The sequence below is a fragment of the Dendronephthya gigantea genome, unplaced genomic scaffold (genome assembly GCF_004324835.1).
Source record: "Dendronephthya gigantea isolate DGI-Jeju-01 unplaced genomic scaffold, DenGig_1.0 000058F, whole genome shotgun sequence".
Lineage (NCBI taxonomy): Eukaryota > Metazoa > Cnidaria > Anthozoa > Malacalcyonacea > Nephtheidae > Dendronephthya > Dendronephthya gigantea.
Genome location: NW_021163068.1, coordinates 767,841 through 788,652, shown reverse-complemented (window position 1 = coordinate 788,652; position 20,812 = coordinate 767,841). Strand labels below are relative to the sequence as shown.

The 20,812-nt window shown below is 38.0% G+C and overlaps 1 protein-coding gene across 2 annotated transcripts; it reads right to left on the bottom strand.

The window, feature by feature from the left end:
• Positions 1–733: 733 nt before the first annotated feature.
• LOC114529971 (deleted in malignant brain tumors 1 protein-like) lies at positions 734–20,792 on the bottom strand. Of its 2 annotated transcripts, none has more exons than XM_028551543.1 (10): positions 20,456–20,792; positions 8,393–8,476; positions 7,099–7,419; positions 6,066–6,401; positions 5,093–5,434; positions 4,584–4,910; positions 3,613–3,936; positions 2,560–2,883; positions 1,750–2,088; positions 734–1,511 (listed from the first exon to the last, which is right to left on the bottom strand). In XM_028551543.1, exons 2-10 carry the CDS (start codon positions 8,457–8,459, stop codon positions 1,240–1,242), a joined length of 2,652 nt encoding a protein of 883 aa, XP_028407344.1. In that variant the 5' UTR covers positions 8,460–8,476; positions 20,456–20,792; the 3' UTR covers positions 734–1,239. The 2 variants fall into 2 exon arrangements, with proteins under 2 accessions (XP_028407344.1, XP_028407343.1); XM_028551542.1 differs by having other exon boundaries at positions 20,524–20,792.
• Positions 20,793–20,812: the final 20 nt, after the last annotated feature.

Here is a 20,812-nt window from a genome sequence, read left to right as displayed (position 1 = left end):
GTACGCCTTGATGCGACAGGGCATTGACCAGAGTACTCTAACAAGAAGAACAGATGCAGAATTCCTGGATGCAACGGGATAACAATAGTGAAGTGCGCAAAATGCAATATCCATTTATGTTTTACTGTTACATTTCAAGTGACAAGTCATTTCACATAGAATGAAGTTATATGGGGTGAAATAGTCTTGCCTGAAATTAACTGCTGTGATTCCTGTTTGTTGAGAACCCTGTTTTCAAGTGTAAAAGTGGTAATTTATGTGGTTTTTATAAAGATATCTAAGAAGCTACACACATTTTGTCTTTGTTCCTCACTGCCCAATGTTGCCCTCAGTTAACACATCTGAAATGGCCAAAATATTGAGAGATTCTTTTTTTTCTAAGCTGAAATTTGATATGCACTTGTTTTCATACCAAAAATACATGTTATCAGCATGGATTCGTTTTCTTTGGCAGTCATGGGAAATAACATGTTGGATAATGCCTATTATCCGAAAGTAATGTAGCCTGGGATAATGTAGGGAAAACTTTATTAATTTTGAATCAGGCAATAGCATTTGTTCGCTACGCATATTAAGCTCTATGACATGAACAGGTTCTATACAATGAATCAATGATCATGTACAAGGAAAAAATAAGAGACTAATGAATGTAAGTAAAAATAACATTACCAGCAAACAATTTAATAAAATACAAGAAAAAAATCACACTCCGAAAAATCATTATCACCAGGTATTTTAACGGAACAACGCCAAATGCAAAGTTGAAGATTCTATGATACTATGTCACGGAAGTTAGACGTTCAATTCACGGAAGTTTGACGTTCGAGGAGCCTGTGCCTGGAACAATTTACCAAATGAGCTAACTTACAATCATAAGCAAATGTTGACTACTTATTTTGGAATCTCTCTAACAAATTATTGCACAAGCTTATGTACCAATTGATGTCACACTGTAAATATTTTCTATAGATATTAGTTTAATTTTTTTTATTTAACTAATGTATTATAATAGTACAAACGGCCCCTTCAAAATCAGCTCTAGCTGAAGGGCTACCGTGTTTAAATAAATTTTTAATAATACTAATAATAAAAATCGTCATGGTTTGTTTTTCGCCATCCAAATTTTTGTTTGAATCAGCGTAACTGCTATTCTAAAACTTTAAAAGTTATATTTTTCGAAATCTACAATTTTCTTGTGAAGTGTACTACCAATGAATAACCTGCGCAAATCTTAACTAATCACATCCCAGTATTGTCATTTGTGAAGTAACCCGCGTTATCTACAGCTCCTCCTGACCTGGAAAGGTTTTGTGCGTGACCCACACGATTCGACCCAACGAGGACTGGATTTCTAATTGTATTTTGAGTTGTGGAATCTGGTGCAATAGTATTTCTTTTCAACCATCGACTGCGATAAAATAACGAAATACAGGCAATGATAATCCCAGCGATGATGACTGCTGGTATTATCATAAATATTGGCCACTGAACGCTGTTCGATTTTGATCCTTCTAAAAATGTAAATAGACAAATTGTGGCATTGTTGATTTAAAGTAGCTATATACAGGTGCCTGACAAAACTGAACCTATTCAAATTCAAATTAGCAGTAACGTATTGTAGTGATGTCATTTCATTTACAACTTTATTACAAAATTTGCTCGAAACAGAGCATTTCTACTTCAATCTAACATGTTCTAGACTTACTTGGATTTTCTGTGGTAGTTTCTGTAACTTAAAAAAATTCTTACCATGATTCTCTTTACATTCAACACCGACGTCTTTATCATGCGAGCAAAAATTAGTTCCCCAACCACCGTGAGAACAACTTGTTATATTCGGTTCATTTCCTGTGCACGAGACGTGGGATAACCATATTTGGCCTGAACCAGAAGGAACCTCACTTTTCTGAAGATTTCGTACAACATTTTCGTAACCAAGTTGACGACACACAACTTTAGCATCTTTTATATCCCATCCATCATCACAGATTGTTCCCCATAGCCCATGAAATAATACTTCAACACGACCAATACCATTTTCACTTGATGGTCCTTGCAACCGCAGTCTCACTTGTATACCTGTAAAATCTTAAAAGATAGCAGAATACATGAGATTAGTCAGATAATTGTAATACTAATTGGCACAAAGCAAGTGAAAATAACCTAATAACTTAAGTATTAAAAAGGTTTATTTTGTATCACTTTGCATAATCCGGTATAACGTTGAAATTAAAAGAAAATAGAGGAATCATTGAGGTCATTGGCAGTGAAAGGACCTACAGCAAAAGTCTGATCAATTACTGCAGCAAAATTTTAATTCACATCTACCAAAATAACGATACATTTAGTGTAAAACATGCGGAAACGTGCAACTATAATATAGTTACACACTTCAGAACATGACATAGAGTAAATAAAATTTGGTGTTTCTCAAGGCACGACATTGTCTGGCTCTGAAACGTCGTCAATAAGGGTCAAATAATTCACTAATATTAACTGAAAATATATACGAATTAAAACAATATTAATTTTTATGAAAATGATTTTGATCGTTTTTACCTGTATTTGTGCATTCAACTCCTGCGTCTTCGCGATGCGAACATCGATGACTTCCCCAACCATCATGAGAACAACTTGATATATTTTGCTCACTTCCGGTACAAGCGATCCAAGATAACCATATTTTGCCTGAACCACCAGGAACCTCGTTTTCCTGAAGAGTTCGCAGAACATCTTTAAAACCAAGTTGACGACACACAACCCTGGCATCTCTCATATCCCATCCATCATCACAGATTGTCCCCCATTCTCCACGATAGAATACTTCAACACGACCAGAACCATTCGCACTTGATGGTCCCTGTAACCTCACGGGAATGAAATCTTAAAAGAAAAGTGGAGTGTATAAGATCAAAGGAGTAGTCGTAAGTGATTAGCCTTCAGACCTCTTTAGAGTATGGAGCAGGTTTTTGTTTTTTATTGCTTTTTACCCGATGTAAAGCGGGAATTTAGAAAAATCGAAGAATTTATGAGGTCAATAGTAGCCGTAGCCCAATTTTCAAAGAAAATCAGATTAAAAATTTAAACACACAAATTGTGGCATCATATAGTTGATTTATAGTTGTAGCTATATACAGGTCCCTCACAAAACTGAATTTATATTCAAATTCACATTAGCAATAACGTATTGCAGTAATATATCATTTCATTCACAACTCTTATTGCTTAATCTGTAATGGCGAACTATAACTAAGGGCGGGATTCGTACATTGCGAACAATGTATTTCTACAGCAAATCGATATTCTCAAATAATTATCTTTGCAATCGCGTTTGTAATTATCGAACTCTGTAGAGTTCACCATGTGATATGGAATAGCAAATGACCATGAAATAGCAAATAATGATCGTCCAATTTCCTTATTATCGACAGCATCAAAGATGGCGTGTGGTCTTAGAACAGTTAACCGATTAACAAAAAAATACAATTAGAAATCCAGTTCTCGTTGGGTCGAATCGTGTGGGTCACGCACAAAACCTTTCCGGGTCAGGAGGAGCTGTGGATAACGCGGGTTACGTCACTAATAAAATAAAATGTTTTTGATCGTTTTTACCTGTATTTGTACATTCAACTCCTGCGTCTTCACTATGCGAACATGGATGATTTCCCCAACCATCGTGAGAACAACTTGTTATATTTTGCTCACTTCCGGTACAAGAGATCTCAGATAACCATATTTTGCCTGAACCACCGGGAACCTCGTTTTCCTGAAGAGTTCGCAGAACATCTTTAAAACCAAGCTGACGACACACAACCCTGGCATCTCTCATATCCCATCCATCATCACAGATTGTCCCCCATTCTCCACCATAGAATACTTCAACACGACCAGAACCATTCGCACTTGATGGTCCTTGCAACCTCACGGGAATGAAATCTTAAAAGAGAAGTGGAGTACATGAGATTAATGGAGTAGTCGTAAGTGATTACAAGCCTTCAGACCTACGTAGAGTATGGGGCAGGTTTTTGTTTTTTTATTGCTTTTTACCCGGTGTAAAGCAGGAATTTAAAAAAATCGAAGAATTTATGAGGAATAGTAGCCGTAGCTCAAAGAAAATGAGATTAAAAATTCAAACACACAAATTGTGGCATCATGTGGTTGATTTAAAGTTGTAGCAATATACAGGTCCCTCACAAAACTGAACTTATATTCAAATTCACATTAGCAGTAACGTATTGCAGTGATGTCATTTCATTCACAACTCTTATTGCTTCATCTGTAATGCCGAACTATAACTAAGGGCCGGATTCGTTTAGGTTTGCGAACAATGTATTTCTACAGCAAATCGATACTCTCAAAGAATTATCTTTGCAGTCGCGTTTGTAATTATCGAACTCTGTAGTCTTGACCATGTGATATGGAATATCAAATGGCCATGAAATAGCAAATAATAATCATCCGATTTCCTTATTATTTGACAGCATCAAAGATGGCATGTGGCCTTAGAACAGTGACATCAAAATGGAAAGAAAAAGATGCAAAATTTAACGAGAATCGGTTCGATTTGACCGCTAACTTTTTACCTGTGTATGTACATTCAACTCCTGCGTCGTCAAAAGGCGAACAGTCATGAGTTCCCCAACCATCGTGAGAACAACTTGATATATTTTGCTCATTTCCAGTACAAGAGACGTTGGATAACCATATTTGGCCTGAACCAAAGGGAAACTCGCCTCCCTGAAGAGTTTTATCAACATCTTGAAAACCAAGTTGACGACAAAAAACCCTAGCGTCCCTCACATCCCATCCACGATCACAGATTGTTCCCCAATAGCCATGATATAATATCTCAACACGACCAGTACCACGCGTACTTAACGGACCTTGTAGCCTCAGTTTTATAGGTATAGCTGTAAAATTTAAAAAAAAATAATCGGTCAATCTGGTTGTCGTAAATCTAAGATTTTTCTCATTAGATTTTGCTCCTTTCTAACTATGTATCACGCGGAGTTGGGCCTTGCCAGCGCCTCGATCTGAGGGGAAATGGTCAACATTTTACGACAACCGACTGGATTTCATGGCTACGTTTTACCTGACAGTGTATTTGTGCATTCAACACCAACGTCTTCATCATGCGTGCAATAATGATTTTCCCAACCATCATGAGAACAGCTTGTCAAATTTGGCTCATTTCCTGTGCAATGGACCTCAGATAACCATATTTTACCCGACCCAAAAGGAACATCTCTTCCCTGAAGAGTTCGAACAATATCTTTATACCCCAGTTCACGACATGCAACTCTACCGTCTCTCATATCCCAGCCATAACGACAGATTGTTCCCCAATGTCCACGATACAATACTTCAAGACGACCAATACCCTTCACGCTTGATGGTCCTTGCAACCTCAGTCTCACAGGTATACTTGCAAAATCTTAAAAGTAGAGGAATGGATGAGATTATTCATGTAGTTGCAAAATTTACTGAGATGAAAGGAGTGGAAACAAATTAATAGAAGCATTAGCTGAATAAATTTTGTTTTGTATATCATTTTTAATTTGGTTTAGCGTTGAAATTTAAAAGGTAGTGAAAGATCCAGTAAAAGTCAAAACCAATTATTGCAGCAAAAAATTAATGTCGACAGATCGTCGTTCGTCAGACCCAATAATGCAATAACTATATACAGGCTTTTAAGAATAATAATCTATTCAAATGTGATTTTTTTCCCCTCTTACCTAAATATGTCGTAATTCGACATTTATGACCGCTTTTCTATCAACCCAGGATAATAAGAAAAATGGCATTCAAAACCGTTTTGTTTCTAGAAACTTCTATTTTTTATCTGTATTAGTTGCTCCACGAGAATCAAATTCTTAGAAAATCTGCATAAAACTAGGATTTTTTCAAAAAAGATATCAAAATTTTTAACCACACATTACATCTCATTAAACTTCGGCACTGAAAACGACGTTATAAACATGTAAATTATTCTTTATGGTTCATTGAGAATTGATAGTGAGAATTTCTAAGCAACATTTTTGGACAACTTTATCGCTAACTTTTACCTGTATTTGTACATTCAACTCCTACATCTTGACGATGAGAACATCGATGACTTCCCCAACCACGATGAGAACAACTTTTTATATTTTGCTCATTTCCCGTGCACGAGACGTGGGATAACCATATTTGGCCTGAACCATCAGGAACCTCGCTTTTCTGAACAATTCGTACAACGTCTTTATAACCTAGTTGACGACACACAACCCTAGCGTCTCTCGTATCCCATCCATCATCACAGATTGTTCCCCATAGTCCATGATATAATACTTCAACACGACCAGTACCATTTGCACTTAATGGTCCTTGTAATCTCAGTCTCACTGGTATACCAGTAAAATCTTAAAAAATAGCAGAATGCATGAGATCATTCGGGTCGTTTTTAAAGTTAACTAAGATTAAAACAACTGGCAACAACCTAACTGAAGCATTAAATAAGTTTTGTTGTGCATCACTTACAATTACGGTGGAAAAGAAATGAGGTAATTGGCAGTGGAAGGTCAAGATAGAAACATGATCAAGGCCTGCTTCACACTTATCTTAGGGGAATCGGGGATGCTTTTTGTTTGAATTCATGAGTGCACAAAATGCTTTGTCTATCGGAATAGATCCCTTATCCCTAGAACAAGTGTAGGTTTGATAGCCCATATGGTCGGCTTTAGGACTTCTTGCTCCGGCTTATGAGAGTCTAATATTTTAGAAAGAGTATGTAAGACCATTTAAACAAAACTACGAGGAAATTGGACGGTAATGAATTTGATTTGATTGCAAAATATTTCGATTTTTTTATTTCGATTTATTTATTTTTTTATTTCACCTAAGAAATTAATAATCAAATTACATACAAGTCAGTCGGTTAGTCATTTTTTAACAGAAAGCATACACATTCTCCAACCATGGAGTAACCTCTCATACACTGCCTTAATAAAAATCTCAAAGATTTTATAAAATTTGGGACCTTATACAACATTGCCTGGCTCTGAAAACGACGACAAAAAATCAAAAGAATATTTTACGAATATGACTTTGATTACTTACTTGTATTTGTACATTTAACTCCCGCGTCTTTATTATGTGAACAACGATGACTTCCCCAACCACCGTGAGAACAATTTGTTATATTTTGCTCATTGCCGGTACAAGAGACGTGAGATAACCATATTTGGCCTGAACCATCAGGAACCTCTTTTCTCTGAAGAGTTCGAACAACATCATTATACCCTAGTTGACGACAGGCTACCCTAGCATCCCTCAAATCCCATCCATCATCACAGATTGTTCCCCATTCTCCACGATAGAATACTTCTACACGACCGGTACCATTTGCACTTGATGGACCTTGTAACCTCACTGTTGAATCTTAGAAAACAGCGAAATACATCAGGTCAATATGGTAGTCGTACATTTTATATAATTTCATAAGAGGGCCAAATTTATTATAAAATCTGTAGTGTTTACTGACAATAACAATGAGCGATTATTCGTGGTAATAACACATTTGTGCGATTATCAGGTTTGCTCAACCACCAAGAAAGAAGGTATATGGACCCTGGTGGTTAAAACCTTTTATGAAAAGTGATTTATATTATATAATAAAAACAAAAATACATGTATGCTTGGAAAATATCGCTGGATATCGCTCTCTAGCTACACTTGAAATAAATTCCATACCTCCGCGCATCCATAATAATTATTCTCTATAGGTATAATATGAGATTAATGAGAAAACCGGTCGAGCAGTCCATGTTAAATTTAATTATAATATCCTTTAAGCAATCCTTAAGCGTATGGCTATTCAAAAAAGCCACTTTTCTCGTTTTGAGGGTAGGATAAGGGCGCCGGGCAGGGGGAGTAGACAATTGAAAACAGAAGCCTCTGTCAATTGATGCGCGGTTCTATAAACTAATGTTTACTGAAAGTCTTCGAGCTGTTTGGTTGGGATTTGCGGGGGATTAACTAATTTTCGCAACGTTCAAGCTTTCTGATTGACTAGAGAAATATACTGGTCTCTCATTGGCCTGTCTTGTTTGAATAATTCACTGCATGGCGTACTTAGCGTTCTTTAGTCAATAAGGAATGAATAATAGAATATGCTAGATGCCACAACTTGTTGAAGACTTGGAGCTATCTTTAAACTTCCTGTGCAAAATTTTAAACCATATACCCCCAAGACGACTAATTATAGGGCTAAATAAAAATAATAGTGAATAAGTCATCTTGCGCTGCTATTTCTTTTATCAAATGTATAACAATAAAAAGAGAACAAACTGGTTAGCCGTGCATAGAACCAAAATAATGTCTAAGTGAATAAACGTTATTATATCAGGCTTACTTGCGCAATGACTTGTTACGAAACATAAAACAAAAAATATGCCAGTTATGATGGCGAGACTTCTCATTTTGTGAATTGGTGAATCTGAAAATGAAATAATAAATGACATGAAATAATGAACATGTTACTTGAGATAGAAATTTGCAATTATATCTGATCAAATGAAGCGTAAAGCATTTAGCAAATCTGCCGTCATGAGTAGTAGTGTTTATATTTTAGAATCCGTAGGCCAAACTAATCGTGAAAGTACGAAGTAGCAAATTTAAAACATGCCTTAAAAGCTGCATTTACAAGCATTTTTCATGCGTGAGGGCGGTGTATATTCAGTTTAAGTCATTACAAATATTACTAATTAAATGATTCTCGTTGATAAATAGTCGATGTACCTCTGTATTATCATTTTATATACCTGTGTAAGGCATCAATAAAATAATCCATATTATTATTATTTTACTACCATACGTTCTGGAACGACGCGATTTCGATTCTGTCACAAAATCAGCGAAGTACCGTCTGTAAAAGTACTTAAATTCTCGCTTCTAGCCTGTGAAAATATATCTTTTATTTTACATGTAATCGTCCTTCTCTATCTATTCACACATAATCATATTTTTTAGTTAATTTTTGCATATAGTTAAAAAATGTCACAGTCATTAAACACACTAATTGTCAATACTGATACTAATGCTAATTAAAATATTGTTTATCACGACCCCAATCTACTTGGGGCCTTTATCACACGCCCAAAGCGGGAATACTTTACATTCTTTCCGCCTTGACACTTAGTGTCTAAATTCGGTACATTGCCTAATTTTTTTCTTTGGACAGCTTGCTTTTGAATTTTCTGATCGCATATCTCCGGGGCAATCTCTAAACTTTGACTCTGCTCTACTTTCTCCATATTTCTCAAGTCTTCCTCTACGCTGCGAGCTTCTTCCAATAAATATAACTTCTGTACCGATCGTCGCCTTTGCCCTGACTTAGTCTGTAGTGTGCTGTACGAATGAGGCCATCTTTTCCCATGTGTACCTCTTGAACAATAGCTAATGGCCAATTTCCGCGTTTGACATTGTCCTCTGACATCAACACAACATCTCCAACCTTTAACGGTGGTTTCTCTTCCAACCACTTTTGGCGAATCGTCAGTTGTGGTAAATATTCCGTCAGCCACCTCCGCCAGAAACGGTTAATTAAACTTTGTCGATACAAAAATCTTGACGATACTGGTGGTATGGGACTTGACCCAATTGTTACATCTGGGATAGCTTTCAAGCTCCGTCCTAATGCCAAGTGTGCTGGTGTGATAGCTTGACCGTCTTTAATATCATCACCGATAAACGTGAGAGGTCTCGAGTTGATAACTGCTTCAATGTCGGTTAAAACAGTATACATTTCAGTATAGGTCAACAGAGCTTTCCCCAAGATTTTTCTAAGAGGTTCTTTCAGCGAACGACAGATTCGCTCCCACCAACCACCACGATGAGGACTTCTTTCTATTATGAATTTCCACTTGATTCCTTTTGAGGATGTCTCTCTTTGTAGTTGAGAAGGGTCTAATTTCTTCCATACTTTATTCATTTTCTGACTTGAAGCTTCGAACAACCACTGGATATCTTTTTCAGCTTTCTTAAACGTAGTTTGGTTATCTGACCACAACGTATTGCATAGTCCTCGACGGTTATACATCCGACGTAAGGCTTGAAGAAATTCTTCTGTTGTCATGTCGTTCGTTAATTCCAAGTGCACCATCCGGGTGGTAGCGCAGGAAAATATACAAACGTACGCCTTTTGAAGACTTTTATCTGATTTCTTTTGTGACTTCAGAATCAAGTGTCCTGTGAAATCAATCCCCACGTGTGTGAAAGCTGGAGAATAGGTAACTCGCTCAGCAGGTAAGGGTGCCATCTGCTGCTGGACTGGTCCAATTCGGAATTTTCGGCAGATGCGACAGGTATTGATTGCTCGTTTAACTGCACGACGACCGCGAAGAATCCAAAACGTTTCTCGGAGAATAGCCAAAGTTGTTTCTGGACCTGCATGTAAGGCTTGGGTTTCGTGAGAATGAATAATTATCTTGTCCACGACTGGGTGTTTTGCGGTAAGATGATTTGATGCTTCGTCTCTTCTGGTAACTCAGAAAACTGTAGGCGACCTCCGACTCGTATTAGCTTATCGTTTTCGTCAAAATAAGGGTTCAGCTTGCGAATGGGACTCTTTGAAGGTAGTCCATCTTTCTTCTGTAATTGGCGCCATTCTTCAACAAAACTCGCCTTCTGTATCTCTTGGTACCAATACGTTTGAGCTTCTTTGATTTCTTCAGCGGTGATTTCTGGGGTTTGATTAATGGTTTTCGTCAATTCGCCCCGTTTCAATAATCCTTTGAACAAAGCTACGGCTCTAAATACGAATACTGTTATCCGGACTAGCTTAATCCAACGTCCGGATCTTTCTACATCAATGCATGGCGACGGAAAGGTGGATACCGCTGTGTTACAAACCACTTTCGGATTACTTTCTGGACATTCCGGCAATTCATTGTCGACTATATTAATGGGCCATTCACCGGGGGCCTATAAAGCCACTGTGGCCCATTCCACCAAGGGGAATAGTTTGCCAAATTTTCTAATGTCTCTCCACGCGTTACAAAATCAGCAGGATTTGTGTCTCCGGGACAAAATCGCCAACACTCTGGATCAGTGTTCTGTTGTATCGCTTGAACCCGGTTTGCCACGAATACCTTCCAGGTATAGCTGGGTCTACGGATCCAGCTCAATGTTGTTGTGCTGTCTGACCAACAGATATACTGATTGATCCTTTTTCCTAAGACTTTAAGAAGGAACGTGATCATCTTTGACAACAAATACGCCGCCATCAATTCCAATCTTGGTAATGTAATTCTTTTCGTAGGCGCAACTCTCGTCTTCGCGAATAGGAGTTGTACTTGCACATTCCCGGTAGAATCTTGAAGACGAAGATAGATAACAGCTCCGTAGGCACTCGGGCTTGCGTCGCTAAAGCCATGAAGCTGGACACTGACTATTTCAAGGCCAAGGCCTGTCAGAAACGAACGACTGATGCGAATGAGATTTAAATGTTCAAGTTCTTCTTTCCACTTTTGCCATTCATTTTTGATTTCTTCATCAAGTGAATCAACCCACGACGCACCACGAATCCATAGCTTCTGATAAAGGATTTTGGCTCGAATTGTGAAAGGACTGAGAAATCCCAGTGGGTCGAAGAGTTTGGAGGATATACTAATGACACTTCGTTTCGTCTCAGGATCAGGTGTTTGTAATAATTTATCTCCTTGGTGAAATAAGAACACGTCATCAACGGTGTCCCAGGATAGTCCGAGAGCTTTCAAAGGGTCAGAATCGTTATCAAGGCACACCAACCGACTACTCGCTCTTTGATCAGCGGGAATATAGGACAACAACGACTTAGAATTCGTTGCCCATTTTAACAGATCAAAACCTCCAATCTTCATCATCTCCACCAAATCACTATAAAGTTTACGGCCCATTGTTTCAGTTTCGCATCCGGTTAAACAATCATCCACGTACGTATCTTCTTTGATAACTCGAGCTGCTTCAGGGTATACCACTTTACATTGGTCAGCATGATGGTGCATTGTTGCTATCGCTTCATACGGGCTGCTCACGTCGCCAAACGGGAGTCTCGTCATACAATATGTTTTTATTTCTGAATTGGGATCCATATCTCTCCAAAGGAAACGATGTGCGTTCTGATCTTCGGGAGCTATTTTGATTTGTAAAAACATCTTACGAACGTCCGCCATCATTCCAATACGATGACATCTGAAGCGGATCAACAACGACACCAAATCAGGTTGCAGTGCTGGACCAGGGAGAAGGCAATCGTTTAAGGATACTCCTTCTAGCCCTTTCGCAGACGCATCAAATACGGCTCTACATTTCGTTGTAGATTTTTCCTCTCTGAATACGGGATGATGTGGGAGATAATGAATTCTATAAGCTTTGTCATCTTCTGCTGTTATTAGTCTGGCATGACCATCGTTTATATATTGATTAATAGAATCTTTATACATCCGTGCATGTTCGGGCTGTTTCTTTAGTTTCGCTTCAACATTTGCGAGTCGCTTTAGAGCAAGTCCTCGGTTGCTCGATAACTTGGGACAATCTTCCTTCCAGGGCAGCGACACTTCGTACCTTTGCCCATCAAACTTCACATTGTCCTCGAATCGTTGAGCGACGTATTTTTCCTCGGCACTTTGAATTTTAGGAGCTTCGGTCACGCCGATTGCTTCCAGGTTCCAGAATTTCTTTAAAACAAAATTGGGATCATCTTCAAGGATCTTGGTTGTGGCATGGTGGGTCGATGCATTACAAGATTTAGACCACTCGACACCAGTAGGACCTGAGAGGAGCCAACCAAAAACCGAATTCATGGCCATTGGACTCTGAGAATCTCCTCTCCTGATACCACCTTTCATAATTTGGGACCACTGGTCGGCGCCAAGTAGGATATCGATCGTCGCCCCGCTTCGTGGATCTGTATCTGCCAACGCCAAGCCTTTTAGGTGAGGGTATCGTTTCAAATCAACGGCTGCGGGTTCTGGTGGGGAGCAAACTGTGGGAACTGCCCATGCATGAAGGCTAATGTTTTTTCTTTGGTTACGTGTTGACAATTGGAAATTGGCCTTCTTCACTCTAGTTGTTCTTGACTGGCCACCGTGCATCAGTATGGTCATTGTCTTTGTAGAATCACTCGTGCCCAATCCCAACGCGTCAACAATTTCTCCCCGAATATATGACTGATCACTTCCGCTGTCGACCAAAACACGCACAGGTAATGTGACGTCTCGACAAACTAGATTGACCATCGCGGTAGGTAGTAACGTCACTTGATTATCTATCGAAGTCGACACATAACCACTAGCAATTCCTGTACGGACAGTAATTTCGTCATCTTTTGAATCTTTGTTTTGAGAATCTTTATTTTGGGAATCTTTGTTGATCGAAGAACTGCGGTGGAGTAAACTGTGATGCTTCCTTTTGCATCCTTCCATCGAACATCCAGGACGTCTACAATTCACACTATAGTGACTCGGCGACGTAGGCAACAGGCAATTAAAACAAAGTCCTGCGTCTTTAACGATATTTAATCTGTCATCGATTGAGTTTTTTGTAAATGAAAAACACTTTGCTATGTGGTGTCCCTTACCGCAGTTCGCACATTGCAGTTCGCTAGACATATTGGGAGTATCCTTTCCTTTTGAATCCGCGTTCAATGCTGTAGCTGAGAAAGGCGGTTGATTGTTCTCTTCCATCCTTTCCTCTCTTCTCTGTCTTCTCCAATTTTTGAAAACCGCATCCTTTCGGGGTCCTTTTTGATTTTTACTGGAAGACATTATTGGTTTCAATACTGACTTTTCAGTTGCTTCTTCTGACATAACATGAGATCTCAGAAAGTCAAAGAGATACTCCACAGTAACTTGGCGATCATCTTCTTCGTTTTCGAGCTTGGAAAGTTGGAACTCCCACTTTCGACGAATTTCGTCTGGAAACTTTGACTGGAGAATTGGAACCAGAATACGTTGTGCTTCCGCAAGCTTTGGTTCATACGCCTCCAAAGTACGGTATCGACTAACCATGATGTCATACAAATTTCTTAGAGACCATGCTTCGACCTTGTCTTTCTTCTCAATATTTAGTAAGGATTCTATTAGATGTTCAACTACTAGTCGCTTTCTGCCATATCTTCTTTGAAGTGCCTCGATAGCTTTAGGGTAGTTCTCTCCAGATATCTCGATATATTCGATCGCCCTTTTCGCTGTCCCTTTGACATACATTCGAAGATAATTAAAGCGATCACGATCAGTCAGTGTCTCGTTTTCGTGAATACAGATTTTATACTGATCCCACCAAGAAACCCATTGTAGGATATCTCCTGTAAACTCATTCAACGTAAACTTTGGAAGGCGTAAATGGCTTGACACAGGGTTAAAGCTGCTAGTAGTGGAAAATTGTTTCTTAGACATTTCTTCTTCCGCTTGTATGGAAATTTGTTGCTCAGCTAACATCGTAATTTCCAAAATTTCTTGTTGAAATAACTCCCACTTTCGAACTTCGTCATTCACAAAATCTTCATTCGGGAGAATAGTTATCAATTCTTGAATAATACGGCTGTATTCTTTTTCTTGAAAATCTAAACGTTCTAGTGCTTTACCCAGCCGACCTTGTGATTTCTCATCTGTCATCAACTTTTGCATTTCATGCATAAGTACTCCGATTGATGTACGGACAAATTTTTGCTTTCGTACTAACTGACTAATTCGTTCGTCATTGCAATGACTCGTCTTATTATACGGTGTAGATGTCTCTAGTTGCGGACTTTTCTCAACAACAGGGGACTTGCTTGCGTTATTTTGAGTCTCGGTCAAAACCTTCAAAAACGCTTGTTGACATTCGGCTAAATGTTTAGCTAGTCGTGTGTCTAATATTTGTTCTACACGTTGATCGATTTCTTCTGTAGATAATTTTGTTCCGTCGAGCTTCGCTTCAAATGTTTGGGTTGGTATATTTACTGTTTCTTGTGCGGCGACCTGTGTCGAAGAGGCTTCTCCTTCAATATTTTGCACCGTCGCTAATTCAGCTTGAGCTTTTGCCGCTTGCCGGGTAATCATTTTCTTCGACGAGTTTGCTTTCGATACAGATTCCATCGCCAGTTGTTGGCGTTTGTACTTAAACAGCCTTTGCGTACAAGAAGTCCTCGTGCCGGTAATAGGCAAACTATATAGCTCTAGTTCATTGCGAACGTCGGCGAATGTCATAGCATGAACCGCTTGATATAACTCTTTCTCGCCCTCGTTCATCGTCGACATCTTCTCTTAATTTCAACTATAACTTCCTTAGTCATAACCATTTCCTGCTACCATGTAAAAGTACTTAAATTCTCGCTTCTAGCCTGTGAAAATACACTGTTAATTTGAAGGTGTCAATTTAGCACCAAAAAAGGTGTTGAATGAATATGACAAAAATAACACCTGTTGAGGTGCTATTTTAACACCATAACCTGGGTTCTAAATTAACTCCAATCCCTGGTGCTAAATTAACGCCCATTCTAGTGTCAGAATAACACCTTTGGGTGTTTAAATAGCACTACATTTGGTGTTAAAGCAGCACCTTTTTACCTACTGCAATTTAATGTGCAGTTCTTACATCAGTAATCATATCTAAATCAAAATTAATGACACTTATACAAGGAAATAAAAAATCAATATATGTGACCCTCCACGGGAAAACCAACATTAACGGTTTGAAAAAACGGGCTGAAATACCGTTTGCTATCCGTTTTCTATCCGTGAAAATCAAAAACGGTTGCCGTTTAAAAATTTTAAACGCCCGTTTAAATTTTATTGCTTGGCGTTTAAACGGTTTGTTCAAAACGTGAAAACGTTTTCATCGATCCGTGAAAACGTTTTGAGCGATCCGTGAAAACATTTCGGTAGAGCTGTGAAAACGTTTTGCTTTGGCCGTAAAAACGTTTTCGTAAAACCGTGAAAACGTTTTGGTAGAGCCGTGAAAACGTTTAAATAAAACCGTGAAAATGTTTTATCACAGACGTAAACATGCAGGTTTCACCTTTCACCTATATAACCAGTGCAACGTTTCCGCTAGCGTGCAATTAAATATTTCCATCAAACAGTCGGGACGACCTTGTAAAGTTAATCGTATAAAACTATATAAAATGTAATAAAATGTTTATATATCAGAGGCAAGCAAAATGGGTCGAACACCAAAGTGAGATATCCCTATATATCACTGATTACAACAAATCTAGTTTAGGTTTATAATGCTTATTAAAGAAGTATGATTGATTATATGTCTATCTTTTAATAAAGTATTATCACAGAAGCGAAGACACAGCCGCCCTTGATGATTTGCCAAATTGCACTGCCAGAAACCCATCACCTGGGTCAACAGGCCCCAAAATGCTTTTTCGCAATTATAAATGTACCTATTTCTATAGTGCGTGTGAGAAAACATATAGTTTAAAATTTATTACAGCAATTAAATTCTATACACATACTAAGCAACATATCTGAGATGCAAATATAATTCAACTAATTATAACGAGAGATATCTGGTATTTGTTATGCAAATACTTATATAGATATAATAAATACGCACATTCACGATCCATTTTGGCAAAAACAACTAATTAATGCGTTATAGGATCGTGTGCGAGTTTCCTGTTATATTATCAACTTTTATATACGCTATATTACACATTTTCACAATATTTTCAACAAAGTGCATTTAACCAATCTTCGCCAGTGCGTGTCGAAGTTTGAAAATGGGTTGGTAAAAAATCACGCGGTATGATATATATAAAATCGCCGTTTTTCTGCCATATCGATCGCTTTTTAGACTAGTTATATATGCTTTCATTTTGAGAACACACGACTACACAGTCATAATAGCCTTATGCTGTATAATCAGATTATTCTAATCCGTACTTAAAATTGACGCAATATTTATGTATGTTATTGAAAAGATTTGACCTCTGTAGGAAAAATATGAGCTCTATGTCAAATCTTACTTAACTAAGAATTCTTGGTGGTCACAAAATATCTCTAAATATTTCATAATGAAATACTTTATCTCCTTCCATATTTTAGAGCATCTGCCAAAACTTTAACAGTAGAATATAGCTAGCATGTTATCTGAATAATATTATACGCTATCTGCGCTACACTGCATGAAAAAAAGTTTTTGTTAGTTGAATATGGGATCGAAGGCCTGCGTTCTGTAATCCAAACGTCAAGATTTCCGCCCTGAAAAGCAACTTAATACTCCATCCCGGCGCAAAGGTGCACAATTTTTTAGCCAAAACATATAGCAATTACATATACTGCCCTTATAGAAACAGCGGATCGAAACTGTCAAAAATGCGCACAATTTTTTCTGCAAAGCATATAGCAGTGCAGTCGCCCATATAGACGCGACAATCCCAAACGCACGCACAGGGGAGTTTATACTCACCATTATAACAAAAAATCAATCCACATCATCTTCGAGACATCTAATTGTGACACAATTTGTGCCCCCTGCCTACGATTACCCGGCAAGCAAGACTTCTCCAGAAACATTATGTGTTGATGCATAAAATGTATCTACTGACTCTCGTGTCTGGAAAAATCTTATTTGCCTGTCCTGCCTGTCTCAGCTTAGGAATTAATAAGGTTGCATCTACACACAAATTACTTAGGAATTTGCATGCAATTTTTGGTTAAGAAAAATTTCTGGTGTTTGAGTGCAGATGCACCTATTTATGTTATCTCAGTTTTGTGACCACCCAATTAAAGTACTCAAACCTCTTTGAACCTCTGGCAAACGATGTTCGATTTTACGATGTTCGACTGAGCCAAAGTGATCTTGACCAAACAGCAACTTTCTTTTGTCATATAGTCTACAAAAATTTCATATAAGCCTTAGTGCGCACTTAACAAATAAATATATATGCACACACTTAACAAATAAATATATATGCACACAAGGCAAAAAAAATAAAGTTTTGATCGAGCCAACAGTAATACGAAATCTGATGATTCATGATTTCATCGATAGGGCCTGATTTCAATGCTTGACGGGAATTATTTCCAAGCGCGACTGATGCATAAAGTATTTTTAATCAAACATGCCTTATATCAAACACTACAGTCTAGAAATTAATCAATATGTGTTCATACCTTTATATGCACGTGTTAAAACACCTCGACGTATCCATAGATTTGAATATCCAGCAAATATTTGGGATAGGACTTCGCGAAATTATTGGTAAAGATCTTTACCCGCGTGCTTATGAACTTGATTGGCGCCATTTCATATTTGTTCACTTCGCCGATCCCGTGCGCCGATCTATATAGCTGGCAACAGCCTTCAAAGCGCAAATGTGCAATGACCATACATGCCAAATGCATGATTACAATTTAATATCCGGAATGCAATTCCTTATAAAGAGAACCGAAATCAAAATTAGTGAATATTTTCCTATTGTCCAAGCAGCTGTTAAATAAGAATTCTAATGTTTATTTTCTGTGAGGTCAAGCTTAAATGTTTGTAAGACCTATGATAATCGAACGAAATGGGTTTCTTTTAGATATAACTTATCGCCATTCCCAATATTGTATTAGGCTTACGCTGCGGCATGTCAGCTGCCAATTTTACCAATTGGGCTTGTGCCAGTGTGCGCAAGGATTGCACAAACTTGGTAAAAACATAGCGCTAAAACTTTACCTCGTAAAACACGCAATTTGTAGACCGTGTCTTTCATTGCTTATGCTCTAGTTTAATATCCAGAAAGCTTATATATATAGTTAAATGGTATAATATCGATTATAATTTCTGGTTTGTTATATTTGTCACATGATCCTGATTATTTTGAACAATTAGTATGGCTTGTGTTTTGTGCCTATCAAAGTTTAGCTACGCTAAATTTCAGTGAGGAATATTGATGTTCATTGGGCGACTTCCTTGTGGTTCTATTTTTTTCATTACTTTCATACAATCTATATCATTTGTACAATTTGAGCTTTTCCGCGTTCCACGTTTCCGATTCGAGGAGCTAGTCGAGGGAAATCAAATTATAACCAAACATAAGATGCCTGATTATAAATGTGCTTCAGTGCTTGGTGCATCTGACTTTGCCGAAAGTTGCGAAGTGTTTTATTCGGATCGCCCTCGGCCGGTGAACATCGGCGTCCACGATCAAGCGCTTCAAAAGATCTATGTCTGTTGTTGATACAATTATTGCGATATAGTTTAATAGTTATTTACATTTATTTCATTGTTTACACAACTATATAAGGGTTTTAATCATTGCATACTATAGATATGCAGTTATCCGCGGTTTTGCTCCTATACTATCAGGCTGCTTCGTATCTATCCTAATGACTATTTAAACGACTTCCAACAACCACACAACAACTATGCAATTCTACGTAATGCTGCTTTTAAGGTATATATGGCTAGAGACGTTGCATGTTTGTGCGCGCGTTGAACTTTGGCTTTATGGAAACAACAAAAGTATTAAAGCATAGATTCTAACCATTGCATTGCCGCGGCATTAAAAAAACAATCAATTTTTGAAAGAAAGCTTTTTCAGTTTATGACTTGAAATTTGACCTTAATGACATAATTGCATGCACTGAACGCTAAGAGAAATCTTGAAGCGCACGAAATAGCATTCGATTCGGCTAAAATGATGTAACCCCTCTACAAGCCTTCTGTTAAGGAACTGAATACGTTTCTAGGAATATTATGTGTTACACATTCGTCGCTTCTTCTATAAAGTTGTAACATTGCAAATGTTTAATCTAATGTTCTACCAAATCCAATGCGATTGAACAAAATTCCAGCAAACGTTCCAACGAACGGTAAATCAAAACGGTTGAACGCTTTTGGAACGATTTTCGAACTTTTTTTCTCGAGGCGTTCAAACGGGCAATTTCGAACAATGAACGATCTCGAAAATCGTTTCAACGAACGCAAGAACGCTTGAAGTGTTTAATTGAACGGGAAACGAATGAATAATGAACAATATTTTTCAAGGAACCAAATAGCGTTAACGTATGTTTATGTGTGGAAGGCCACACATAAACAACAAAGTAAATTGCTTCGCACGAGTGGCAAATCACAACTGTATGACTGTTACTGGTCTGCTTGCTTCTACTACCTATAATTAACTTCGTTGACTAGGTACATATGACATTGATCAAGTAGCTATTTATGTGTAGCTGTCAACGGAGCGTAATTAGCCCTAAAGCTGTTGGACTGCATGTATAATAACATATGTCTGCAGTCAGTGCAGTGGCATGACTGTGGCCATGTTCTTCAGGTATATTTTGCTATTGTTTTTACAATTTTACTCCATTTTATGATTTTAATATTATCCATGCTGTACTGGATAACGAAGCAATAAAGAGTAGTGTACGTGCGGATAGCGATCGAAGCTCTCGCTCCCTCATAGCTGAACATAAACAACGTATATAATGTTACACCCGCTACTTGCGTTTACCTGTTAATCATTTCCCCCCTCCCGGTATATCAAACATGCCCATGCGACAGACAGTTGACATATTTTACCGTTGTTTGATTTAAACACCAGTATCATGGTCTGCGATCAAAGGATTCCCCAAATCGTCTGGTTTCGTCCGTGAAATTGGGTATATAAATTCGTCAAACCGTTTATACGGATGAATAGGCCCATCCAAAAAAACGGTTCATTTTTCTGTGCGTTTAAACGGTTATTCGTATCCGTGCAAACGCTTTCACCAAAGCGTAAAAACGCTTTCTTGAAAGCGTTAAATTTTTTCATCGAACCGTTTTAACGTTTTAACGAAGCGTGAAAACGCTTTACGACATCCGTTTACTA